The sequence below is a fragment of the Balaenoptera ricei genome, chromosome 3, assembly GCF_028023285.1.
Source record: "Balaenoptera ricei isolate mBalRic1 chromosome 3, mBalRic1.hap2, whole genome shotgun sequence".
Classification (NCBI taxonomy): Eukaryota; Metazoa; Chordata; class Mammalia; order Artiodactyla; family Balaenopteridae; genus Balaenoptera; species Balaenoptera ricei.
In genome coordinates, this window is record NC_082641.1 from 149,308,862 (window position 1) to 149,336,543 (window position 27,682).

At 45.9% G+C, this 27,682-nt stretch overlaps 1 protein-coding gene across 1 annotated transcript in view; it reads right to left on the reverse strand.

Annotated features, from left to right (window-relative positions):
- LCP2 (lymphocyte cytosolic protein 2) overlaps window positions 1-27,682 on the reverse strand; it is a 46,295-nt gene that overhangs the window by 2,710 nt on the left and 15,903 nt on the right. Inside the window, exons 4-19 of the mRNA XM_059919624.1 lie at window positions 24,176-24,241; window positions 23,733-23,764; window positions 23,101-23,138; window positions 20,263-20,458; window positions 17,977-18,074; window positions 15,515-15,581; window positions 15,330-15,413; window positions 11,708-11,733; window positions 11,581-11,600; window positions 11,381-11,488; window positions 9,999-10,029; window positions 7,483-7,495; window positions 6,649-6,778; window positions 5,109-5,158; window positions 1,647-1,741; window positions 964-1,041 (exon numbers count right to left, since the gene is read on the reverse strand). Of these exons, the coding sequence (XP_059775607.1) occupies window positions 964-1,041; window positions 1,647-1,741; window positions 5,109-5,158; window positions 6,649-6,778; window positions 7,483-7,495; window positions 9,999-10,029; window positions 11,381-11,488; window positions 11,581-11,600; window positions 11,708-11,733; window positions 15,330-15,413; window positions 15,515-15,581; window positions 17,977-18,074; window positions 20,263-20,458; window positions 23,101-23,138; window positions 23,733-23,764; window positions 24,176-24,241 (1,132 nt within the window). The remainder of the gene's footprint in view (window positions 1-963; window positions 1,042-1,646; window positions 1,742-5,108; window positions 5,159-6,648; window positions 6,779-7,482; window positions 7,496-9,998; window positions 10,030-11,380; window positions 11,489-11,580; window positions 11,601-11,707; window positions 11,734-15,329; window positions 15,414-15,514; window positions 15,582-17,976; window positions 18,075-20,262; window positions 20,459-23,100; window positions 23,139-23,732; window positions 23,765-24,175; window positions 24,242-27,682) is intronic.

A 27,682-nucleotide genomic window follows, 5' to 3' on the forward strand; every position in this document is an offset into this window, starting at 1 on the left:
AAAATTTCATTCCATAAATTAGCTACATAATATTAATACTATAAAGATCTAATATTAAAATAAAATGAATTAGGAAGGACTCATTTAAATTACTCCCTCCTCTGTGTACTGAATCAGGATGGTTCTAAATAGCCATCAATCTGCAATAATGGCTTTCCTTTGTTCTTTTTATTCCAGGTTGATTGAGTAAATTCTAGTTGGAACATCTCTGTTGAACAAATATACGTGTGGACCAGCGATTCATAGCCCTGGCTTCACTTTAGAATTTCAAGTTTTGAAGACTTCCAGAGCCCACACAGCACCCCTGACTAATTAAATCAGAATCTCTCCAAGTGAGACCAGAATCAGAATTTTTTAAGGCTCCCCAGGTGATTTAAATGAGCAGCCAAGCTTGAGAACTACTGTTGCAGTCTGGAGATGTGAAAGATGTGAAAGATGAAGGACCTTTGCTTTCCTGTCTCTGATATATAGATTTAAGGTTAATGTTTAGCACTGGAAGACAGGAAATCTGGTTTAAGACCTTTCATATTAAATGACAGCTAGAAATTTCTAGGGGAAAGGACAAAAAATTGCTGTTGTCTCTCTCAATATGGGCCCCTTCACATTGATGTGGATCAAGAGGAAGATGGAACCGATAAGACATTGGAAATTTGGGGGAAAGAGAGTCTCCTTTTGATGCTGTGTGATTCCTGTGAAAAGATGGACCATTTTAGTTAATAAAATCTCCTAAGATTCTGCCAGCCAAATGACTACCTTAATTTAGATTTTTTCCCCAGGGTCCTAAGAGTCTGGTAGGACACTGGTAGGTGGAAAGCTGGCACTAATTGGCCCCCTTGGTATAACAGCATGAATGGCACCCAGCAGAATTCCTAGCCCATAACTGGTACTCAGTACAAGTCAGTTCCATTTCTTTCCTTCCATTAATATTTATAACTACTTAAAAAATAAACTTTAGCACAGTACCTGGTTTATCTTTCTAAGAGCCGCTTCTGCCTCTATTCGGGTAATATAAGAAACGTACCAGTCTTCATTTAATGAATTCTGAAAATGTAAATTTTTAAAAATGGTATAAATTTTGCAGTTACATATGTAAGTGAAAAGAAAAGCCTCCAAGTAATCATTACCCTAAATCACCACCTCAGTTCCATGAAGTTTGAAGCATTTATTTTCTTAATTTGAATATAGAATCATTCAGGTGAGGGTAAATAGAAGATATTTTGTGTGAACTGCTTTTTTTCATGACACTAGTTGCAAAGGTAGCAGTGAATAAGCATTTCATATATAATGAAGCCTCTAATCAGGAACGATATAGATGTAATAATTTCTTCAGTGTAGTATAATAATATATTTAATGAAAAAAACTAGGTTAACGAGCAGTTAAGTGACTTATGCAATGTCATAAACCAAGAAACAGATGAAAAACAGGATTATTTTTCTCATTGTTTAATGCAAAACACACATTTGCCATTGGAAGAGGAACACCAAGGAAAAAAGAACATATTATTTTTCGAGTCCTCCTCTTGATATTTTTCACTAAAAAAATTAAGACTAATAGAAGATAAAAGAACAAGAGAGTATTCAGTGGGAGTTTCTGATGATTCATTTACTGGGGTAGAAATAAAATACAAACATATGCTTTATATTACCTCTTCTTCCGAAGGGCATGGTAGCTGAGGTTTGTTTGGAGCTGGCGAGGGAAAGCTCCTGCCTTCAACTCTGGGAGGTGGCCTGTTGCTAGGGCCTTCAAAAGTAGAGCATTTTGAAAGTTCATTTACTTTAAGCAATTTTTCACTTGTCATAACACATTTCCCCCCCAAAATGCCCTTGCAGTTATTCCCAGCAGTTAACATTTCAAGAAACCACAGCTTCAAATATAATTTTCGGGACTTCCCTGGCAGTCCAGTGGTTAAGGCTCTGTGCTCCCAATGCAGGGGGCACGGGTTCGATCCCTGGTCGGGATCCTGCATGCCACACAGCCAAAAAAAAAAAAAAAAAATTGTCACTTGTTCGAAACCACAAGGGCTGTTCAGGCCCTATTCTGTAGCCAGGCCAGTGAAATTTTGAGACACTACCACACATTTGAGTGATTGCTTAATTGTGCACGTTACATATATACCACCCATGTGATGACAGACAATGTGGTGATAAAATAATTATGTTCTCATTGTTTTCACAAAAAGAAATTTGTTACCCAAGATGAGGTGAAGTTACCTTAAGAATATTTTTAGCTTTTAGAACCAGAGTTTACTATCTGCTGTTCTTTACCAAATTTTCTACAGAGGTAGAACGGTTCAACTCCCATAGAAAGCCCCACCAACTGTCTGATCAATCAGGAAGTCTGTATTGGGTTCTATAAATTACCCAGCACTTGTGCTTCACCTTCTCTAACACCTTTTTTTTCTTGTTGACAGTTCCCTGAAACTTTCCAAGAGAATGTGTTTCAGGAAAGGTTTGATTTTGTTGATTTATAATTGCCAAGGCTGTCTCCTGTGTGCCAGAACAGTTATTAAAGGCTGAGAAATTCTGCGAGTTGAATGTTCTCTTAATAATTCATGCATCATTCATTTGTTCATTCAACAGGCATTTATTCAGCACTACTCTGTCCAGGCCCCGAGTAAGGCACCTGTGTATGCTACCTTTCATTCTCACAGCAACCTCGCAAGGTGGGTATTATCTTCTTTTTTGAATATCAGGAAACAAAGGCTCAGAGAGTCTAAACAAAGCATGTGCTCTTAGTGGCAGCGCCAGGACTTGAGCTTTACTGTGCATAAATGAGAATTTCAGGGGGAGCCAGTATCACCCAGGCTCAGGAATATGCATTTAACAAGCACTCCAGGTGGTTCTGCACCAGGGCTGTTACACCATCTACAATACACCACAAGGGGCAAACTGCCTGCCCCTGGGCCATTGAGAGAGGAGAGTTACTTGGGAAGAGCCAGAGTCTTCCCAGCCATGTCACCTGGATTATTTGAGATGATGTTCCCTGTTTCTAAATAAGCAGATCGGGTAGCCTGAGCTGCTGGTCTTCCTTCTTAAGGCTCCAAGTACCTGAACAGACCTTCCCCATGCCCACCTTTGCAGTCCAACATGGCAGGCACTTTTATAATGTTTGTGGAATGAATGAAATCTAGCTATGTGGGAAAGTAAAATAATCAAGGCCTATAGTGCATGGCTGTTTTAGAGTTGAGGAATTATTCTCTTTCTGCTTCTGCACCTGCAGGCTAGCACTATAAAGTCACTATTCATGACAGACAATATACTACTTTTCATTGCAGTCACCCACCACCCTTAACATCTAGATCCTCAAGGGTTTTGGACAATATACAGCACATCCTTTATCTTCCTGACCTTGGGACAGCCAGTGGAGGATTAGACTGAGGGCCAGGTGTCCTGGTACTCTTAGGAGAAAAGGGTTCAATTTTGATTAAGGTAGTAAAGTAAGCCCTCTGCATCCACAGGTTCCACATCTGTGAATTCAACCAACTGCAGACTGGTTCAGCCAGTGGGTTGGTTGAATCTGTGGATGTGAAGCCTGTGGATGTGAAGGTCTGACGGTGCTACGTCATTTTACACAAAGAACTTGAACATCCTTGGATTTTGGTATCTGTGGGGTCCTGAAACCAATCTCCCTCCCATATTAGAGGGATGACTCTATTCCAAAAAAATTAACCAAACTGTTTATATTAATAATCCCCATCACCAACTCATAAAAGCAGGAGTCTGTGGAATTCACTTTGTGAGATACTGCTATAAGTGAAGTGTCTGAAGCTCAGATGCCCGCAGGGGCCAGGCAAGGAACACAAAGTAGGTTCACAAAATAATGAGTTGTGGACACTGGAAAATTGAGGGGTGTGTGTGGAGGAACTGTGGAAGCCATATAGTGAATATAGACACTATATCCTCAAATGCTTAGGAAACATTGAAAACGTAGTGGATTTCATTGGTGTCAGCAGTAGGGTCTCACACATACATGGGATGATGTACCCAATTGAATGTAATAGATGTGCTCCTGAAAAAAGATCTACTCTTGAGTTATAATTTAAACTTACTAAAGTAGTTTTCTATTTATAACACATACAGTACTGGTGTTCCTGTATGTGTACCATGAGTGCCAAAAAAATAAAAAGAGTGTTTTGTTTTTTCCTCACAGGATTTTTAAAAGTCTTAAGTCAACCTTTAAAAATTGGGTAATTTCACATTAAAAGCCATATTTCCAGTTTTTCTTGAAAAAAAATCAGAAAATCTGGTAACACTAGGTGAGTTTCCTAGCATGAGAAAAAAAATCTGTTTACTAGAGTTGGGTGACTTTCCATAGTCATTTGTCAGTCATTCAACAAATATATTTAAAGTGCCTACCATGTGCTAGTTACTTGCAAGTCTTTAAGGATAAAAAATAAACACAGTCTAGTCCTACCTTGTAGGCCTTTGCTTCTACTCAGAGTGGTCCACGGACCACCAATACCAGCATCGCACAGGAACTTGCTAGAAATGCAGAACCTTGGGTCCCGTCCAAGACCCACTGAACTAGAATCTGCATTTTAACACAACTCCCAGGTGATTTGTATGCATTTTTAAAGTCTGAGGACACTCTCAGCAAATACTTATCATGGACACCCAGAGGAGGCATTACTGAAAATGCAGGTCCCCACCCAGACTTACTGTATCAGTATCTTGGGGCCTGGGGTCTCTTCTTAAACGGTATTTTAAACCTCTTCCTCAACTAGCAACTCCAGGTTAGATTCATTATAGAAACCAAAACTACAGAGAAAGCCAGCACTATCCTAAGCACCATATAAAAACAGCAGGGAGGAAAAGCTCTTTGTGGGAGGATGAAGGCCAAGGCTGCCTTCCTGAGGAAGTGTGTGTGTGTGTGTGTGTGTGTGTGTGTGTGTGTGTGTGCGCGCACGTGTGTCTGTGGTGTTCTGTGTAGTATCCTATCACTCCAACAGCCTTTGGCACACTGCAGAAACTGAGTGAAGGGCTGAATGAGGAAGTCAGATACTTTTAGGAGACAACAAAACCTTTGCCAAAAGACTTTGGGACAGGTTGACCGTCCAGTCATGATGGCATATTGGCTGGAGTAGACCACTAGAGCCCAGAGTACAAACCTTGATAGAAGTATGGCGGCAGGGAGGCACTCTGCGAAAAACTACTGTTGCTGTGGAGACAGAAAAAGAACGGATTTTAAGTTGGGTTAGGTTTAAGGGGCCAGAGGGGGAGCCTGGACTGGGAAAATGCTGCTTCTTTTGCTATCACTTCCCACTCCCTCCCTGAAACCATGGAAGCAGAGCAAAGAGAAGGAACTTGTTGGACATACTTCACTGCTGTCCCAAGATGGATCATCCCAAAGTCTAACATGCTTCTCAAGCCAAAAAGCAAAAGCAACAAAAGAACTGTGTAAAGGGCTTTAAAAGCTACTTTAAAAAGTCAGCTGCAATTTGAGGACTTTGAGTTTGGAGCATGACAGAAGTCCTCTGGGGAGAGGACTTCTCTTTCAGTTAGGAAAATATATTAAATGGGCATGTTGTTTGGGAATGGTGCATCCCCAGGGCCTAGTGGTTTATAAGGAGAGGGGAGGGAGGCGAGAAACACAGAGAGGGCTCGGTGGGGCTGCAGCCGACAGAAGCAGCATCTCTGGGGCCTGGGGTGGTGGTGAGGAGGGCCCGAGGGAGGCCCCGAAATGCTGTCTGCTCCACGCTGAGCAGCAATTTCCCTAACCTTTAGCCCAAACCTTCTGTAAAAGTCTGCTCTGGTCAGAAATCTCGTGTGAGTGTTATTTTGTAAGAATGAAGGATAGGGCTGGGGCCCCAGGTGGGATGAGATGGCATGAGAAAATGGCAGACATGGCAGAAGAAGGAAAACAGCTGGAAGAATGAGAGGAAGCAGCAGAAAATCAGAGCAAGAGGTACCCAGGGAAAATGAAAAAAAATTGAGAATCCTTCCAGATATCTGGCAGGGGTGGAGGGGTCTTGCTGGTGGGTGAGTTTTCTCCCATAATTAGGGTGGGGACTGAGCCTCTCCCTTTGGATAGTGAAGGAGAAGATGAGCCCAAAGTGCCGGTGGATGAACCCTCGGGGGCACTACAAGGCAGCCCGACGGCTTATTTATGAGAAACGACCTGAGTCTTCCCCCTGTCCGTGCCTCTGCCTCTGACAGCCTGCCTAATCATGGACCCTGAGAAACACTCTTGCTACTGAGAAAACAGACCTGCTGGGGACAGAACCTGTGCAGTGAATTCTCCCCATCTGCTAGGTACAAGGTGCGTTTTCTCAGTCTTCCCATCCAAGATGCAGGGTGAACTCCAACTCATTCAATTAATTGGGTTTCTTGAGTGTTTGTTTCTTTGTGTTAACTCACAGAGTGAAAACATTCCCTATTTCCTGCCAAAGAGTCCATTCTGTCTGGGGCCATGACAAGGCAGTCAATTCTGTACCCCTCTGACCCCCACGCACAGAGACTCAGAGGACAGCAGTGAGTTAACATATGCGATTCTATATGCTCAGCTTGGTTTTGTTTCTTAAGACCCAAAATGTTCTGAGCCTATGACCAGTGGCTCATTTCTTTCTTTCTCAACCCACCTGACATGCGCTCGGTATCAGTGGCCCCAGACGTAATGCTGGGTTAGAACTGAATGAGGTCAGCACAAACCTTTCTGAGAAGGCTCCGGGCAGGTGAGCTGATGGGAGGGAGTGCTTGGGCGATGGCTTGGTAGATCTTGAAGGGAAGGTGTTGGAGCTCATGGGGAGCAGTGCTGGCTGGGGCAGAGATCTCTGATGTACTTCGGGGGAAAAGAAAAAAGAAAGCAGACTGTCAGGATCCAAGTGTCACAGGAACACCCCAGAACTGCTCCCCAGTTAGAAATAGCTAGTCTAAAGGGAGATACAAAAATCCAAAAGATCAAATGTCATTAGGAAGTGGTAGGTTGGAAGCCCACCCCCCCAAGGTTTTTGTAGATGATTTACTGCCTTAGAATGCAGTTTCACATGCTGCCATTCTATATCATTCTCCATAATACACATTTATTTTTTTTTTTTTTCATTTTTGAAACGTTAACTTGGCAGAAAATTGTCAGTTGGAAACCATATGAATTTCAGAAAAGATTCACAAGTTTTGTTTAATGAAAGCCAAATTTTATGCTATGTCATTCATTCATCTGCAGTTAGTGATCCTTTAGCCACATGTGTTAGAGAGCATAAATACTAGAATGTTTTCTATCAAACTGTACATGCAATTGTCAGTTTTGCTGTACTAGTAACTTGCCCTGTTATGCATGAACTTAACAGTTCTCTTTGGTAACCCAGCCAAATAACTCCATTTTATTATAACTATGCACTATACCAACTGACATACATCTACTTAATACTAATTTTACAATTATAATAGATTCTATGGAGTTTCTGTACTAAATAATTCCATCTGAATGCCTGAGCAGAAAAATGAAGGAATGGGTTATAAGTTGTAAGAAAGCCTTTCTGAACATACCATCATCTTCATCCTGGTAAGGGGAAGAAAAAAAAAGACATTAACCTATCATCGAAACACAATTTCTCAAAGAGTAACTATATTTCTGTATTTCTCAATCATAGAAATGTCTCTGTTTCCTTTCTTTAGCAGTGGTGTGTCTCCATAATAAAGATACTGTGGAGAACAGTAAAACTTGCTAAATAATTTATAATTTCTTAATACAAACCATCATTTAAAGACACTCCAATCTGAGACACTCTTTATATATTTAACATAAAATAGCTTCTGAGGTGTCTAAAAGGGCCCAAAGATACACTAATAATGATGATATCTACTATGTGCCCCAAAGACTCATGTATAATATTTCATCCAGTTCTTCAAGCAACCCTTCAAGAATTTAACATTCTCATATTACAAATGGAAACATGCTGCCCAAGAGGGATTCCTAACTTGCCAAGAGTTACAGAAATTGATTCAAACCTAATCTGCCTGACCCAAAGCTTAACCTTCTTTTGCAATGGCCGCTCCTCTTAAAAGCAATGCAACCTTACTGATTCGTAAATAGCTTCCAAGCTGTGTCCACTTGGTTCAGCACATTTATCTTTAGGACAACCTTCTGAAATAGATAAGGGAGGGGCTCTTTGCTCTACTCCTCAGATAGGAAATGATGTTCAGAGAGGCAAGAATGATTTTGCCATTGACGAGTAGACCAAAATTGCCAACTTGGACTTGTTTTGTTAGGCTAGCACAGTGGTGGTGAAAGAGCACCTTCCTCAAGTGTTGTTGTGAGGATCAAATTAGTTACTACTTGTGCCTGGTATATGTGGAGTGCTCAGTAAAGTTTGCTGTCCCTGGGCTTCCCTGGTGGCGCAGTGGTTAAGAATCTGCCTGCCAATGTAGGGGACACGGATTCGAGCCCTGGTCTGGGAAGATCCCACATGCCACGGAGCAACTAAGCCCGTGCGCCACAACTACTGAGCCTGCGCGTCTGGAGCCTGTGCTCTGCAACGGGAGAGGCCGTGACAGTGAGAGGCCCGCGCACTGCGATGAAGAGTGGCCCCCGCTCTCCGCAACTGGAGAAAGCCCTTGCACGGAAATGAAGACCCAACACAGCCAAAAATAAATAAAAAAATTAATTAATTAAAAAAAAAAAGTTTGCTGTCCCTAGTCCTGCCATTGAGATAAGGCAAGAAGGATCATCGCCAGAATCACTCATCCCAGTTGGCCAACTGGGAAGGAGTCCCAGCAAAGGGCTGCATAGATAAATACACATGGACTCAGGGAATCCCCAAAATGAAATTGGTCTTTGACACTTCTGCAACCATGTTTCCTCTGGTCCAAAATATAAGACTTCTGGATTCTCATGACAACAAGTGTCAATCCTTCCAGAGACAGGGAACCTCAGGAATGTGACGTTACCCTCATTTTCAACCTTATCTCCTCTTTGTCCCTATGGCTCTGCAGCCAAACTGCTGTCCTCACCATCCGCACAGGCTCCACGGGCATGGCCACTCACCTGTCTTTGCTGAGGACATTCCTGAGGCTGGAATGCACTGAGCTTTCTGTTGGGGTGTCTATCCTGTGTCCTTCCCATCATTCAATGGCCACATCTCTAAAAGTCACCCTTGGCTCCTCAACCCCCATACATAAATTTCTTCCCTTCACCTCTGTAGCTCGTTCTGTGATCATATGCTCCTTAGCATGTTGTCCGTGGGTTTGCCTGTCTCCATCATATCTTAGCACAGCATCTAACACAGAGCTATGAAACACCAGGCACCTGTGGGCTGAGCCCTTGAACATGGCAGGGGTGTGATGGCCTTCAGACAGCTTACAGTATAGAGGAAATCAGACAGACCTGGATTTCGATCCTGGCTATTTACTAGCTGTGCAACTTACAGTGAGTATCTTACTCCTCTAAGCTTCCATTTCCTCTTAGTGAAACAGAAACAGTGACTCCTCACAGGGACATTAAATGCAAAGCATATGTAAAGCTGGGATGACCAACTGTCCTGGTCCTTGTTTGCCTGAAACTGATGGGGTTCCTGGGACGTGAGACTTTCATTGCTAAAACTGGGCAAGTCCCAGGCAAACAGCTTGTCAAAAGTAGCTAGGTTGGTAACATGTACATAGTAGGCATTCAATAAATGCTGTTTCCCCTCTTTCTTAGGCCATGGAGGTATTAAAGGGGAAAACAGAGGCCTAGGAAACTTTGCTGTGAGGCCCAGACTCTCCCTTTATTCTCCCTTCTACCTACTGCCCCTTCATCTTGCTAATTACCACCTGGTAATAGGGCTGAGATTCACCCATCCTCCCTAGGAAGCTTCAGAGGGATAGGAGTTAAGCAATGCAGCATGGTGGGCAGGAGGGAAAGCTGGAGGCCCCACCAGGCAGCGGTATTCAGGAGCCTACTGTGTGCAGGCCTGGCTCCCAGTGCTGGACTCCAGTGAAGACAGAGCAGAGGTAGCCTCGACCTCCTCAGAGCCTACACCGCTTTCCCTGTGCCAAGCATTCACCACGTGACATTTTGTACTTACATTCTCTCTTCTGTCTGATCCCCATCCATGCCTGAAATGAAGCAGGGCAAAGGACAAGAACTGAGCATAAAGACTTTCAAAGAATATAGATAGTTTCACTTGATCTAATAACGAGAAATCAAACCCATGAGCCATGATAAAATGGGAAGCAAAATCCCCAGCAGAAAAGCAAGGGAGAGGGAGGTTTGGAGACTCCATGTTCTATCATCATTGTGAGCTGAGCTAGACAAACTTTATTCTGTTTAGCTACTGCTGCAAATCATTACATTAAAGAAAAAAATGTTTAATCAACAAACTAACTCTTAGTAGCTATTAAATTTCACTGAGTAGATGTTTCTCCAAGCAAATAAAAACATTTTAGGAAACATTCTCCTTTGCTGATATTTTAAAACAGCCACCTTGGGGCTCACCCTTCCTGTGAAGTGAAGATAATTGGGAAATGCTGCTGCTTTGGGACTTTCCCCTGATGCACGAGCTGGTCAAACAGATTTGATGACAGCGGCCTTAGAGCTGTGGTGGGCAACTGTCTGCCTGGGCCCGCTTCGTGTTCTCCTTAGAGAGAGGAGGACGATTTGTTGAACGCCTCCTGTCGGATGCCTCACGTCATCGCATCCTGTGTTTATTTAAAACTTTGATATTTTGTTCATTATGATATTTTTGACATTCATTTTGATTTTTCAGAATAGTCCATTAAAATATTAACTCAGTTACTGAGGTTTTATTGATGCACCCTGACCCTGGCCCTGATTTAGTCCTCACACTGGCCAAGCAAGGGCCATAGTTATGAATCCTGATTGCACAGGTGAGGTCAACGGAAGCTTTGCTTTTGTCTTTAGTAAGGAGCAGAAGTGGGCCCGACCCCAGATATGTTTGTGCCATTGGCTAAATAGGCCCCGAAAGACTGTATAGTAAAGTTAGAAATATTAGAACTGACTTTGGTATTCTGTCACCATAAAACGTGGTTGAGCAGTGAGGAAGACACTAACAGTGACCTAAAACTTCCCACAGTGATTTCCTCTCTGCTGCCTATATGGAAATACAGAATGGTAGGTATAGTTCCTACACCTTGTGATGGAAGGAAAATGCAACCAAAAATCTGACTGGTTGAGGAGAAGGTCTCCACAAATGGCAGTCATTCCTGTGCTCCCAAGGAAGCATCTCTCTACGCCTCTCTGTGCTAGATTGCCACATCCTTCCAAGTGACCCAGGCACTCTACATCCAACCTGAGAAGCCTGAACACTCCTCAAGCCCCAGCAGCAAAATGAGCCCACTCCCACCGGGAGCACCATGGTCTTGGGTCCCTACGCAGAGCTCTTTCTACAAGGCAGGAGTTCACGTCACCCCCTCTGCACGACAAGCTCAAGCGACAGAAGACAATTACTTTGGCACAGGTGGCTTCTTCCCTGGCAGGGGGCTGCTCCTGTCGTGCCTTTCCATGGCTGGTGGCAACGGGGGCTTTTGTATCTTGGGTAAATGCTCCCCAAGAGGCCTGCAGAGTTGAGAGAAAGGATGTGTGGGAAACAAACTAGAGTCTTACAACACATGCCACGTACCCTCATGCAGGTGCCCAGGACCACTCACCTTCCCGCTGGGGCAGAGAGCTGCAAGGCAGGAGGGAAGATGTGTGAGTGTCCTCAGCACTTTCCACAGAATAAATACAAGGTACAAAACAGAACAAAAACGAAAACAAAGCAAGGAGAAAGCTTACCTTGTCAGAAATCGCTGGTTTCTTTCCTGTAAGTGACAAATAGCAGGTAAGCCTTGAGTTTAAAAGCTAAGCATTAAAATATTGTTTGATGGACCTGAATCTGAGCCCCTTGGAGGGCTGCTTGGGTTTTAGCATTGAGGAATCATAGACTTTAGACCTGGAGGTGTCCTTTACCGAGCACCTAATTTTGTAGGCTCAGACAAATTAAATGACTTTGCCCAAGGGTTACACAGTGTTGTGTACATACAAACAGTATTGTGGGTTCTGTGCTTCTTTCCAATTTTTTTTTTTAATATAACTGATGATGAAAAGGATTAATGCCCTCTTGAGATTTTATGCCTCTTTCATTTGTCCAGAACTTCTTTGTACAGCCTAAGTTTATTTTCATATCTGAAATAAACCCATTTGCCATGGAGGGGTTAATTTTCCTTCAGTCCTCTGGTACATTTGCCATTATGTAAGGTATTACACTTAGTTTCTGGAATATTTTTTAACTTGGGGTACAGGGTTTCAGGAGATTCTCCTGGTGGGCTGCAAATCATTTTGTTTTGGTTTTTGTTTTTCTTTCTTTCTTCCTTCCTTTCCTTTCCTTTCCTTTCCTTTTCTTTTCCTCTTTCTCTCTCTCTCTCCCCCTCTCTCCCTCTCCCTCTCTCTTCCCCCCTCTCTCTCTCCCCCTCCCCACTTCCTTCCTTCTTTCCTTCCTTCCTTTTTTCCTTTTACTTTTCTCTTGGAACAGATGACATGCAGCCTCCCTGAAGAAATACTAGGCATACCTGAGAACTCTGCATTGCAAAGTTATTCAAAGCAATGTATTTTTTTATTCTGTCTGAAGTCCCCTTGAGTAGATGTGCCCTATGTCTTCAATGTAATAAAAGCATTAGTTAATTGGATTCAACCAGGTTTAGAAGCAAATCCTGTATGATTTTGAGCAAGTTAAAGTCTTTGAGTTTCAATTTCCTCACCTGTAAAATGGGAATTATAGGTTAAAACTGCATAGGTTTGCTATAAGAATTATAGGTTAAAACTGCATAGATTTGCTATAAGGATCAGGTGACAATTTATATGCAGGGCCAGGCAATGACCCATGGGTGCTGACAATTGTTAGATAGCTCCTCTTTCTTCCCCTCCCTCCACCCCCAGCTCAGCTAACACCCTAGGGTGAATGGTGATACATCTGTCTGGAGTTGCATTTTCGCAACATGATTTATTCCTTAAAGACTGAACACATCCCTGGCCCATGATAGGCCCTAAGAATCTTGTTCCACTGTGAAGAGCTCACTGCCTAGCGGGAGAGAGTTGGGTGGTATAAAAAATGTTCATTAGGGCTTCCCTGGTGGCGCAGTGGTTGAGAATCTGCCTGCCAATGCAGGGGACACGGGTTCGAGCCCTGGTCTGGGAAGATCCCACATGCCGCGGAGCAACTAAGCCCATGAGCCACAATTACTGAGCCTGTGCGTCTGGAGCCTGTGCTCCACAACAAGAGAGGCCGCGATAGTGAGAGGCCTGCGCACTGCGATGAAGAACGGCCCCCACTTGCCGCAACTAGAGAAAGCCCTCGCACAGAAACGAAGACCCAACACAGCCAAAAATAAATTTAAAAAAAAACAAACAAACTTTAAAAGAAAAAAAAATGTTCATTATTTATAAAATTTTGGTTTGAGGTGGAAACCCTACTTCAGAGGGGTACCCAGAAAACTTAAATTTATATCATTAGATATAATGATATAAATTATATCATTATAATGAATAGGTTTTCTTTTAAAAACATCTGCTGATTTATGCATATTCCCTGGGCATGTTAGGAGTCTCCCGATAAGAGTCTGAGCATTGTAAGAGGTTAATTCTCCTAAAACATCACGGATAAGGGAGTAATTCAAGGGTAGAGCTGGTACTGTCAAGAAAAGGTGTCTTTAAAAAAATAAATAAATAAAAATATTTTAAAAGGGTAACTTTTATTCAGGAAGTGATCCTGAAGGATTTGACATCAGTATTCCATTTTTCTGATGCTTTGACTCATGGTAGTAAGCAGGGCTGGGGTCTGAAGTCGAATCTCTCGGACTTCATTTTCACGTAATTTGTCCAGCCCTCTGCAGCAGGCCATTTGAAACTCAGATAGCCAATATAGCTTTGCATGAGTCGGCAGAGCTGTGGTACAGTTCAGGGAAACAGCAGCAAGCAGTGGCATCAAATCCAAGAACTGAAAGTTGTTTTGCCGACAAAAGAGGAAACTGAGGCCACAAAGGCTAAATGCCTTGCTCACCGGGAAGCTAAGGAAGGGCTGGGGTGGGCTGGGGGTTCCAGGCTCCTTACCCCTCAAGGCCCAGGGCTCCTTGCCCAGAACTCCCTAGTCCACGGCAAGGAAAATCCAGTGTCTCCAACTGCAGCATTATGTGGTGGAAAAGGGCACCCACTGTGAAGTCAGAAACACTTGGGTTCAAATCCTGCAATTCCCTAATTATGCAAATTTGGGAAATTTATTCAACCTCTCTGAACCTCAGCTTTATCATCTGCAAAGTGAGGATGATAATACCCCCTCTTTGTTGGGCTGGGGTGAGGACTAGAGATAATGTAGAGATAACTCTCCATATACATGGGTTCCACAGCCATGAATCAACCAACCTCAGATCAACAATATTTGGAAAAATAATTCCAGAAAGTTCTAAAAAGCAACACTTGAATTTGCCATGCACTGGCAACTATGTACATGTATTTATGTTGTATTTACTTAGCATTTATATTGTATTAGGTATTATGAGTAATCTAGAGATGATTTAAAGTCCACGGGAGGATGTACGTAAGTTATATGCAAATACTACACCATTTTATATAAGAGACTTGAGTATCCCTGGATTTTGACATCCACAGGGATCCTGGATCCAGGGATCCCCCCTACGGATACTGAGAGACAACTGTAACTTATTTGTGGTAGGTAAAGCACTTGACCCATAATAGGTGCTCAATAAATTGTAGCTAAATTTTAGAATTGGATTAAAAATAGCTTTATGTAGAGGTAACTGCAATCCAAGAATACTCTGGGCCAATTCTGGAGGAAAGAACTGTAGTATACCTACAGTTTGGTCAACCACCCATACAACAAAAGACAACTCTGACATTTGAATAGCACCTTAGAGTTTTATAAAGTATTTTCTCATTACAGAGCACCCACCTGACAAATAAGGAGACAGCTTTGAAAAAGCAACATCCCTGTGGTCAGTGAGCTGCTAAGTTAGCAGCCAAGGCAGCCGACAACAGCTCTCCCAGGCCTCTTGCCTCTTAGCCCAGATGCCTCCCCATCCTCCTTCAGGAGGACATGGGATGGATGTGTGTACACAGATGGCACCCATGGAGAAGCAGGCCCAGCACAGGGCTAAGGACAGAAGCTCTACATCAGGCTTCTCTGAGTCTGGGTTTCCACCCCCATCACTTGGTAGCCGAGTAAACTTGGTAAGTTACCTCTTCATGCCTCAGTTTCCTCATCTGTACCATGAGGATGATTCTAATAGTCCCCACTTCATAGCATTGTGGGGATAGTTAAACGAGATGGTCCCTGTGAAAAGCATGCAGTAAGCACTCTATAAATGTTGGCCACTGTTACTATGCATCAAATATAAAAGACACCAACCTAGTGCGAAGGGCTCTCTGTCAAACGGAGCTAAGGAACGATCTAGGGGCGGTTTCGTGCTTCTGTCTATGGAAGGAGCAGGGACTGAAAGGGAAACACTGAAGTCAGTTCAAAGAAGAGAGCAGTTGGCTGGGGGAGGGGTGCGGGTGGGCTGGTGGGCAAGAGAGGGCAGCCCCTATACTTACGCTTTGCTGTTTTTTGGTTTCTACTTCTGCTAGGCTCTTCGTGGTTGAGCTGGGGTGGCGGTAGTGGCTGCTTTAAAAGAAATCCACGTATTAGGAAGCATTTCCAACCCATCAGCAAGCCCTGAGGGCTTTATCCGCCTAAATAGGTGTGAAGTTGTTCACTTTTCTCCACCCCCATGTTCCACTCACACATATAACTGTCCATTTCTCACCTGAACTGAGCTCCCTGTCCCACACACTGTGAGAGTGTTTTCCGCATGTCACTCCCCTGCCAAGCTTTTCAGTTGCTCCTATCACATTAGGAACAAACATAAAACTCACCATGGCCCGCGAAGCTCTGCCTGAGCTGCCCCCTCTCCACCCACCCGTCCAACACCTTTGTACGCTCCTCTCTCCAGTGCCCACCGGACTCTCACCATAAGTATCTTCCTGCAGTTCCTGCAAAATCTCAAGCTTATGCACTCTTTGGCATCTCTGTACTTGTGCTTTCCTCTGCCTGGGATGTTGTTTTCCCAGCTCTCGCCACAGCTGGCTCACCCTGGCCAGCTCAATGTCACCTCCCCACCTACCATCATGTTCCCTGGTCTTCTGTCTCCCTAGCCACACGTTACTACTCAAATTACCTTGTTTATACATCTCTATACTTGTTTATCATCCATCTACCCCTAACCCAAATAAAAATTTTATGAAAGCAGGGATCTTATTTGTCTTGTTCACACTCTATTCCCAGCAGCTAGAACACTGCTGGGCACTGCGGCTCAATAAATGTCTGTAGATTGAATGAATGAATTCTGCATCCCAAGAGTGAGGTGAAGCGGTACAGATTTCAAGAGAAAATGCATGTGTAGATAAATTCAGCTCCATGAGCCCCCTTTGTAATAAAACTGCAAAAGCAGGAGGAAGCCATCTGTTCTTAGATGAGGTGTCCCAAACTGTGGGGTGATCTGGATTTTGAGCTTTGGGGAAAATATGTCCTCTCCCTTCTTCTAGCCCTGACACTTGGCATTCACCACAGCTGTCAAAGTGCTCTGGTCTTTTATGAAAAGAGCACATTTCCAACTATTGACTCCTGATCCTGAACTTCTCCGGGCCTCTCTGGATACAAGCCTACCTCAGAGATATTGCGGGTTCGGTTCCAGACCACCGCAATAAAGCAAAAATCAAAAGAAGCCTAGTGATGAGGAAAAATCATAAATTTCTCTATGACAGGACAATCAAACTAAGTCATAGCTGAAACACATATAATATGCCCCCATTGGTGATGGGCCTTTCCTAATGTGCAATGTGCATTTGTATTATGCATTAACCAGACCTCCTCAAGGCAGGAGGATATAAACAAACTTGGAGAAAAATGGTTTCTTCTGAAACCACCATTGTGACTTTTAAGTTTAGTATTTCTTTCTCATCCTGTCAGGGAGTCACACTGACCTAAAGGCTCACTCTGTAGGTACACACCTGACCAAAACATCTCTGATGAACTTTGTGTTTAATACTAACCTGTCAATATGATACATGATTCTTTGTCTCAAAAATGTATGAAACTGAATCTCTAGCTCCTGACCAGTGGAGCAGTTCTCAGAGCTTCTGAGAGTCTGTCTCCCAGGTTATAATCCTCAGTTTGGCTCAAATAAAATTCTCTTTTTTTCTTCTTAGTTTGATTGTTAATTGAATTTTCGTTAACACTAGTCACACAATTTTTTTTATTTCCCACTGAATATAAAAGTTACATTTATACTATACTGAAGTCTATTAAGTGTGCGATAGCATTATGTCTAATAAAACAATGTGCATATCTTACTTTTAAAATATTGCTAAAAAATGCTAACCATCATCTGACACGGCGGAGTTGCCACAAATCTTCAATTTGTAAAAAAAATGCAATATCTGTGAAACGCAATAAAGCAAAATGCAATAAAACGAGGTATGCCTGTTAGTTAAGTAGAACCACGGGATCTGAGACCGTAAGCTTGAAGAAAGAGGAAAGGGAGTTTGCTGCCTCTCTCCCTGGGTTCATGGCATTGCACGTTTTGTTCTCAAACCTTTTGTCGGTGGAATTTCAGATGTTGGCCAGCAGGTGGCGCAAGTCCTTTTGCAGGAGGGAAGGCTGGGGACCCAAATACTAGTAGGTGCCATTAGTTTATTTTACAGTTTTCACTTATTTCAAAAGTCAGAAAAAATAGCCCAATGAATACTAGAAGGAGACTTTTTATTATACAAATAGCTTATATGGTTTATGGTAAAGAGAAAATACCGATGATAAAAGGATTATGATGTGTATAAAAATCACTAGTATTTCATCCTCCAAAAAGCCCACTGTGAGTACTTGGGAATGCATTTTCCCGGCCTACATATAACTTTTTCTTACTGGCTAGAATTGCATAAAGATGTCTGTCGTTTTTTCTCTCTGCAGAGGAAATCATCGAGCGGACACAAAGTGGCATAACAGAAAGTATGGAGCCTACCGAATGAGCCCGGCCGCCGGCGGGCAAAGGAAGGATGGCGGCCATCGGCCTCTGCGGGGGCACGGGCGGCTGCTGCACTTTCCCGGAGTGGGGCCGGTCTGTGGAAACACAAAGGCATTAAAATGAAAGGAGAAATGCTACATCTAGGCGAGTGTGGGCCACACCCAGGGCTCTCCAGGAACCCCTCCAGCGCCGGCTGGGGGCATCTCCGCATTGCTGGATCCCACAGACTCCCCCCAGCACCAAGGCCAGCCCCAGCCAACATGGCAGGGATGTGCCCACACCTGGGTCATACAGGGTGGGGAGTCCTTGGCCCCTTGCCTTCTCTGTACCTGCCCGGTTTGTCTTACTCTTATACTTCGGAGCAACACTCACCTGACCTCTGGGGAACAGGTATTCATCAGAGGTTTTGTTGATGAAGGCATGAAAAAAGGCCTCTTAGTAATTAATTCAGCCAGAACCGTGAGGGAGTGTTTTCAGACAAAATTGTACAGAAGTAAACATGTACAGACACACAAATGCTCACATGCATATGTGCACACATGCACGCGCAGACACACACAGAGACACATACACTGAGGCACACCCAGCTGCCTGGGCAAGGTGAAATCCACTGTCATGGCTCATGAGGATCCTGTCCTAGGTCCCCTTCCTTCCCCTCACAAATGCTCTGGGTTGTCCTCCCTCCCCCCCACCCCCACCACTTCCTCCTTTCTTAAAGGGAGGAGCCAGTCACCGACTCCTGTAACCAAACCACAGACTCTTAACAAAAACTCACATCCTTCTGGTCATCACAGAAGTATCCCCAGGCCAGGTTGATAGGCTGGCAGTGTTCCATCCCTTTGACAGGGAAAGGCCAGGCCAAGACTGTGAGGAAGTGACAGCATTCTTACATTTTGTGCCCTGGCTGTCTCTTCTGCCTCACCCTAGCCCCAGTCCTGGGGAAGCAGCACTCTTCCACAGAGAATGGGGCTCAGAACCCAGCAAGCCGGGTCTAATCTCATACCAGTGCATCCGCTCTGGCCATCTGTCAGCTCCTCTGACCCGTCATGCTCCTTTCAGCCTCAGGGCTTTTGCACGGCCATTTCCACTGCTTAGAATGCTCTTTCCTTCCCACCTCTATGCTCACTTAGCCAACTCCTGTTCACCCTTTAAGTTTCAGATTAAATATCATATCCTCAGGGAAGCAAGTCCAGATCAGGCATATGCCCCAGCCTCATCTCCCACGCTTGTCTCCCTGAGTATATATCATGGTTTAATTAAGTCATTTTGCGACTCATTTGTCTGATGTTGCCTGGACTATGAATTATTTAGGGTGAGGACTGTCTACCATCTCGTTCATTCTGTATGCTCAGAACTGGCATGTATGAGGCACTCAATGACTTAGTTACCTGTTTCTTCTCAGGGTCTTAATTTCCCTATATATGAAACAGGCTTGATAATTGTTGCCTGTATCATACAGGGTGCTTCAAAACACAAAATGAAATGTCGACAGAGCGTGAAAGGGCTTTAAAATTGCCAAGTGTTACACAGCCTAAAGGATTCGTGGTATTAATTTTTGTGATATTGATCATCAACTTTCTAGCTCACTCCTTGATATTATGCAAGTGTGTATGCGCCTACTTTCTGTTACACCACTGCTAGAGTGTAAGCCCTGTGAGGCAAGGGCTGTGTCTTCTTTCCGGATGATTTTGAATTTCAGCATTTAGAATGATGCCTGGCTCATAATAGAAGACCAATAATTTTTGTTGAATGGATGAATGAATAAATGAATGAGGGAGAAACGGGCTGACAGGAGCAGATAGACAGTGAAAATCTTGAATACTGTTTAAAGATATTAAAGTTATGGCCAAACCACATTCAATATTGTTATATTTATTCTGACAGTCTGTGGGTAGTGGTGCCACCTAATCATGAATTGGTCAAAGATGGGGAGGAACAGGACAGTCCTCTTGAGTACCAAAGTAACACTCAAAATAACCTATTACTTCCAAATACCCGTAACTGGCAGTTCAATATCACCCACCATCAGCGATGATTTGTCTGCAATCATAAATATTTGTCTGCAAATCATAAATATTATTGATCCTCACAGCGAACCTATGTGGTCTGTATTGGTATTGTCCTATTTCAAAGATGAGGAAATTGAGGCCCAGAGAGGTGGAGTCACTTGCCCAAAGCCACAGAGCTGGTTAGCTGGCATCAGCATGCCAAGCTTTCTGCTGCATGGGCGTTGGCCTCCCATACATCAGTGGGGGCTGGGGGCTGGGCCGCCAGGGCCCTTACCTATGTACGTGGAGCTGGGGTTGGAGAAAGGCTTGGCAGGCAGGATGGAGTTCTGCAGAGCCTCCTCATCGTTGGAGGGTGGCGGTTCATAATCGGCATCGTCTTCCACGGGTGCCTCTTCCTCTTCATTGGGGGACTCATAGTCACCGTCATCCTCCCCATCCTGATCATCATCGGGACTTTCATAGTCATCTTCCTGCCAACACAGTGATGTTGTGATGGGGCGGCTTACCAGTGATGGGGACCACACGGTGTGTAGAGGTCCCTTGGCAGTAGGCGTGCCCGCATCTACTCTCTCTCTGCCAAGCCTCACAGTGGTCCTCAATTGGGGGCAGTCAGCACTAGGACGGTCCTCCAACTACACATGAGGATACTGAGCTCAGGGGGTACAAAATCACAGGGCCAGCAAGATGTAGACTTGGGACCCCCGTCAAGGTCTTCAGACCACTAGGCAAGTGCATTTTTCTCTACATTTTTTTGCACAACAGAGAAAAGCAGAAGAAATGAGGGGGATACAGGAACAGAGGGATGGGAGAGCCCGCTGTTTGGAGTAAACACGTTTTTTACTCCAGACATTGCCAAGAGGAAGACTAAACACCAGGAGTGTTTGTGATGCCCCTAGTTAATTGTCAGTTCTGTTCTTAGGGTGTCTATGCTCAAAACTTTCTTCCCTAATGGGGAAACCAGACAACCAAAGCCTGTTAACTAGAAGGCAGGTTAAGTTGTGCCTGAGAGGGGATAGTCAGGGCTGGGCTAGTCCCTTTGCTGAGAGCTGAGTGTATAAAAACAACAGCTTATTATTCGTGACATCTGGCACTGAGTGTGAAGCTGCTCTCTTGGAAGAGACTCTTTCTAAATTTTAAATTATTTATTGTATTTCACGTATGCTTCTCTGTGGATCTCAGGGAAATTAAGCCCTAGGGGCTGGGTGATTGCCTTTGAAGCAACCCATGAAAGTGGACAGTTACAGTAATGATTTCCCAGGCGAAGTGGCACCATCAGCTGCCAAGCAATGACTGGCTTATCACTCTCAGGTCAAGGTCAAGTGGGTCCTAAATGAGCCTAGGGCATTTCTCTAAAGTCAAGGGCAGTGTGGAAAGAAGCAACAGGAGGTTGCAACTTGGCGAGGAAAGGTGTGCACTGAGAGCCTAGAAATCCTGACAACCTTACTAGGTGGCGTAAGGAAGCCTGTCTAAGGTGCTCAAGTGAAAGATGCATGTGTTAATTTTTTGACTTGTGGAATATGTATATTTCTAATATTGGAAGACGAGGTTGAGTACCTTCCTGAACTCCAGAAAAGATTTCGTCCTGCCATCAGTGTTCCTATAACTTGAGAACAGAGGATGGAACCCCTGATGAACAGGAAAGACTTCGGAACCACGGCCTCAGCGCCTCTGCAGCCCTTGCTGACTGCCCCCTAGACCTAGAGGGGCTCCCTGCAATCTCTCAGCCTGCACACCCCAGCCCTGTGGCTCCTGACTTTCCACCAGGCCTTTACCCCACAAGCCCTTCTCAACAATAGACTTTTCCTCTCTGCTTCTAGAAAACTTATTTTCTCCCGGTGATTTGGCTTGAATATTTCTATGTGTGTTTTTGTTCCTAATCATATTCTGCCCTGTGTATGTGTCATCTAAGCTATAAAATGCTCATAGAATTGGGTTCTTCGTCTCCATCACCCCCCAGTGCCCTGTGCAGTGCTGGGCACTTCATGGAACCCCAAATGTTGTAGCCAGTGGCTAGTGGAGACTCCCTGTTTACAGAGAAGATGGAGGTGGTTAGCCTCAGGCTGAGCTCACGGGAGGGACTACATGGCAAGAAGCGGCAAAGATGCAGCTTCTGCCTAAAAATGTAAACATTTGGGGGGAAACTGGTCTATTTTCCCTTTGGAACAAAATTAATCTGTCATATTCCTTTGTTCTCGTGTAGAAAGCACAGACTTAGCTAGCATTTTTTTTTTTTTTTTTTTTTTCAAATTCAATGCTTTCTTTTACCAGAATCCCAGCAGGACAAGGGATGTTTAGTGCCTGCTTCCTAAAGGCACTAGAGGCAGCCGCTTACCAGAAAGACCCCTGGACGGAGGGTGGGCGACCTGGGACCTTGGCCTGCCTCTAACTAGACGTGTGGCTCTACGTTCTCCAGCGGGCTCGGCTGCTTCATCTGTAAAGTGAGCAGACTGGGCTACGAGCCGTAATGGAGTTCTTAGCCTGAGTCTGGCTTCAAGCATGGTGACTACATATGCAGTTTTCTGGGGACAAGATGTGCAGAATTCATCAGACTCTCAAAGGCGCCATCATGACCCCTCAAATATAAAACCCAGTTGGATCGGCCCATCCCTGAGGTCTTTCCAGGGCTGATAGTTAATTCTGAACTCCCTTTCCCTCTGGGTCACCAGTGGGGACTTAAGCCTATGAGAAAGGCTACTTTAAATCTACTTTAGTGTAGACCATGTGGAGGAGGGGTTTGGGGGAGGTCCCTGCTGTGGAGGTGTGCACGGTGGATAACAGCGTGGTCAGCACCCCACAGCCCATGGCCAAGTCCAGCCCACTGTCTGTTGTTTGTCAGTGAAGGGCTGGTGGCACAAAACCAAGCCCATTCATTCAGGTGTCGTCTACAGCTGCTCTCGTGCTACAAGGGCAGAGGGGAGTAGATGAGGCCAGAGACGCCGTGGATCGCAAAGCCAGAAAGTTACTAGAAGGCTCTGGCCTTCACAGAGCACATCATCTGACCCCTGGGTGGCTCTATCAGGGCCTTGCTCCTTTCAGCATCATGCTGGTTCCTTATGACAAAGGCACTCTGGAAACAGCTGTAAGGTGGAAGAACGGCCCACCCCATACTCACAAAGGATGACCAGCCGCCGTTGTCTTCTTCGTGGCTTTCTGTGGAAGAGGATAACACCAGCATCGGTACCAAAAGAAGCCGCAAGAAGGAAAGTCAGAGCCGCTCCCCACTCCGGGATCCTTCCCCACCATTGCCCCATTCCAGGTCTTCATGCTACATACCTGGGGGTTAACAATTCAGTATCAGCTCTAGAATTTCTACTTGAGGGGCTCATTCTGCCAGACAGAAGCAGTGGTTCTTAACCTTTCACATGCATAAAAGTCACTTGAGAGTGCTTTAAAATATGCAGATACCCCGGGCCCTGTCCCTAGAGCTTCTGATTCAGCAGGACTGAGTGGGACCCAGGAATCTGCATTTTAACAGGATGTGCAATTTAACAACTGAATAATCGCTTTAAAGACTCAGAAGCAGGAGGGCTGGCTCTGCTTAGGTGCTCAGTTCAAAGCCCGGGTCATTCCATGCACCCCATAGAGTCCCTCCCTGTGTCTCTGCAGAGGGTCCCAGCTCAGAAGGGGCCATAGCCAAGTGCTCCGGCATAGTGACATCTCTCCTCCCCTCAATCTGGACCAGCAGCAGAAGAACGAAAGCGCCTGTCACCTCCTAAAGCCTTGCTCTCACCCCGAGACCTTTACCTGTTTCCTCAGGAAACCGCTGGACTTGGGGTCTGTAAAGACACACAGCATTGCATTAATGGCCCTACTGACTTAGGGAGATCTCCCTCTTTCCTCAGTCCAGCCCTGCAAGAGGAGCCCCCCGGGGGAGGGTATGTCTCACCACCCAGGACCGCTGTCCTTGTTGCTCTGAAACCAGGTCCAGGCTACCCGAAAATTCTGGAAACCACCAAAGCCATGTTGGTGGCACAGTTGGGAGCTTGTGACTGTCTGACTCTCTAGGGGAAGTTCCCCTGATGTCCCAGACACAGGGCAGAGAGGGGGGACCCCTGGACTGAAGGATCACTGCGGATCAGAAATGGGGGCAAAACCACTCCCGTGACTCCCATTTAAAGTTAGACTTGGGTTTGAAAATTCCTTGCATTTCATTAAAGTGACACCAGGCCCTCAGCGGCCCCACTCACTTGCGTGTGAAAATGCTCCTTCTCTCTTCATTTTTGTTGATTTCTTGACTTAACTTACTGAGAATCCTACAAGATAAAGGGACAGGAGAGGTGACAAAACAATCATCTCCCCGCTGCCCCAAACTTCCTCCCGCTGATCCCTGAAGTTCCCTGATCTGTGTGACCTCAGGTACCTGGGCCAATATTGGCCAGCCTCTTTTTATTTTTATTTTTTTTAACATCTTTATTGGAGTATAATTGCTTTACAATGGTGTGTGAGTTTCTGCTGTATAACAAAGTGAATCAGTTATACATATACATATATCCCCATATCCCCTCCCTCTTGCGTCTCCCTCCCACCCTCCCTATCCCACCCCTCTAGGTGGTCACAAAGCACCGAGCTGATCTCCCTGTGCTATGCGGCTGCTTCCCACTAGCTATCTATTTTACGTTTGGTAGTGTATATATGTCCATGCCACTCTCTCACTTTGTCCCAACTTACTCTTCCCCCTCCCCGTATCCTCGAGTTCATTCTCTAGTAGGTCTGTGTCTTTATTCCCGTCTTACCACTAGGTTCTTCATGACCTTTTTTTTTTTCCTTAGATTCCATATATACGTGTTAGCATACGGTATTTTGGCCTCCAGCCAGTCCCCTGCCCGTGGGGCCTCTGCTCCTCACCTCCTGAAGAACTTGTCACCTCCATCCCCCTACCAGTCCCTGCTCCTGCTTGGGAAGCTCTCTGCTGGGGCCTCGGTCTAGCTCAGAGCCCCTCTCTGGAGATCGGTCAGCTCACACCTGGCTCCTCTTCCTCTGAAATCCTGCAGCCTTATGATCTGGATATGACCGCTGTGTATTTTATTGTGTTAGTATTCCCCGGGGCTGAGGTCCCCTGACTCTGGGTTTGGCATCCCTGTAGTGATATCTAACTTCTAAGAATCTTCAAACCATCTCCAAGACCTGGAGGAATCAGCTGCTCGCTGCATAACTCTTGACAAGAGCTCCCGTGCGCGTCTTGGGTCTGAAATCTCCTTCCATTCTCCGCTCCCTGACTCCTTCTTGGTGACATGGGTTCTTATAAACACTTGGTGAAGTGTTTTCGATCTAGGCACAGCCTGCTGAGTGGGAGACTCCCTGAATCACCCATGCCCGGAGGCCACCCTTGGCCAGGACCCTCTTATTCCTTGGATGTTGTGAACTAGCAAATCCCCAAACCCCAGGACAGGAAGGGCCTTTGTGAGTGGGACGGCACCTCTGGCATGCCCTAGCAGTAAGCTCCAGCCGCACTTCGCACCATTGCTGTGACCAAGGGAGCCCTCATCAGTAAACAGGCTCATGTTCCCTAGAGATTTGGGGCAGCTGGAGGAGCCTCAGAGGTGATCTAGTCCAACATCACTTTACAGATGGCACCACAGAGACCCAGACGGAGGAAGGGACCGGCCTGCACAGCGGGTTAGTGTTGAGGGCCACCCTCTCCCCATCACACGCACCAGCCCCAGAAGCCAGCCTCCCTAGTTCCCAGAGCAGCACACTTTGAACACACCACATCCCGTGTTCATGCCCCTGATGCCAGAAGCCCCCTGGGGGTGAACGAGCCTGCAGCCCCTCTGGAAATGACCTGGGGTCTACACTGCTTCTGCTGAAGTGACCACCTCAAGGTAACAGGTTTGGCCTAAAACAAAATTGCTAATTTAGCAGAAGTAGTCTTGGCATCCACCACTTCTTGCGTCCCCCATCATCCCCCAGGCCCCCAGTCCCCCCACTTCTCCTGGCTCCCCGGGACCTGCTGCTCGGAACCCTCCAACTCATTAGAGTGACAGGGTAAGTGAATTGTTAATAAATCCACTGGGAACTTTAGAGGACAGAGAAGGAGAGAGGACAGCGTTTAATCCTCCATCATAATGTCATTGTTGGGATTTACACTTCACCGGGAGATGCTTGGGGATGGGGCTTCCCAGCGGCCTCCTGATCCCACCTCCAGAGCGCTTGTTCCTGGTTCTTCTGTTTCCTTTAAGCGATGGTTTTGAGAAGCTGGTGGGAGTCCCTCTCCTCCCTCCTCTGACGTGCAGTGTCCCACACCCTGGCCAGGTGCGTCTGTGATGGCTGCAGCCGCCATCCCCATTCAGTCACGCCTTCATTCAACAGCGCGCGCTCAAGGGCTTCTAAGTGCCAGGAGCTCTGCTGGGGCTCAAGGTGCCTCAGTGAACAAAACAGAGATCCCTGCTCTCGAGGAGCTTACTTCTAGCGGAGAGAGACAGAAAATAAACAACGAACATTTAAGGAAGTGAAATTCTAAGTGAGAGCTGTGTGTACACACATGCAGCAGAGGTGCGGGCTGGGTGAGGGTGGAAGGAGTGCATAGGTGGGGTGCGGTTGCAATCGAAAATGAGCAAGCCTCTGGGAGGAGGTGACTTTTCAGCAAGACCTGAACTGGGGGATGCTGGGCAGCACATCCCTGCAGAGTGTAGGGGGGCGAGGGGGTGCAGGAGGGGTGGGGGAGGGGGGGAAGGGGAGGGGGGAGGCCCTGACAGGCTGACACAGCTGCTTTGATCCTGAAAAGACCTCCTGCTCTCTGCAGCTCCTCTGCTTACTGGTATCTTCAGCAGCCAGGCTGGAAGCTGCTGGGCTCCTAACTGGTGAAGGAAGGAAATGTCAAACCACAGGACACACAGAGGAGCAACACAGAGCTGAGAGCAAGCAGAGCCAGAGAGGGGCTGGCAGCCCAGCCTGCAGCAAACACGGGCGCCCAGGGCCTCCTTCTTTGGGGGGCCTCAGGGCAACCTTCCCAGTCAGCTGGGACCACTGCTGGGGGTGAGTGCAGAGGGCAGCGGTGCTGGTGGACAGAGCAGGAGGTTGTTGCTACCTGTGTGTGCAAACCTTCAAGGTTGTCCCCGACTCCCACATCCCCAGAGGACCAAGTGACAGTGAGTGGCCGGAGGTGACTCATTCCCCCTCTTCCCCACAAACCCCAGGCCACACTCAGCACCAGGGAGAAAGGCAGAGGGGGCTGGGCAGCTGGTAGACACAGTTCTCTCTGCTTCGTCTGTTTTAGCCCCAGAAGTGGAGCGAAATTTTCCACAGGAAGTCAGGCCATGGCAGGAGACAGAATCCTGCCATGACCTGGGTTCCAGCCCTGTTGCATCCCTTAGCTTGCTGTGTGATGGGGGCTGGTCTTTGACTTCTCAGTTGAAGGCCTCTTCTGGTGATGTTAGAAGGTACGGAGGGTGGGACCGTGGGTCCTTGTTGAGTTTGACTGCAGCATCCTGCCCAAGGGCAGTGTGACCTCAGGCAAGGCATTTGCCGCCCACCCCCCTTGGCCTCGATTCCTCATTAGCAAAACAAGAGGGTTGGCCCTACTTAGAGAATCCCTGACCGGCCTGACCATAGAGATTACATGTTACAGACACTGAGCCCACTGGTGACTTAACCCATCGGAGCCTCCAGGAGAGATGCCTCGGGGTGCGGGTGGGGTGTGGCAGTTACACAAGCACCCCAGTAACATGGGTGATTCCTACCGTCTGCAAAGGTTG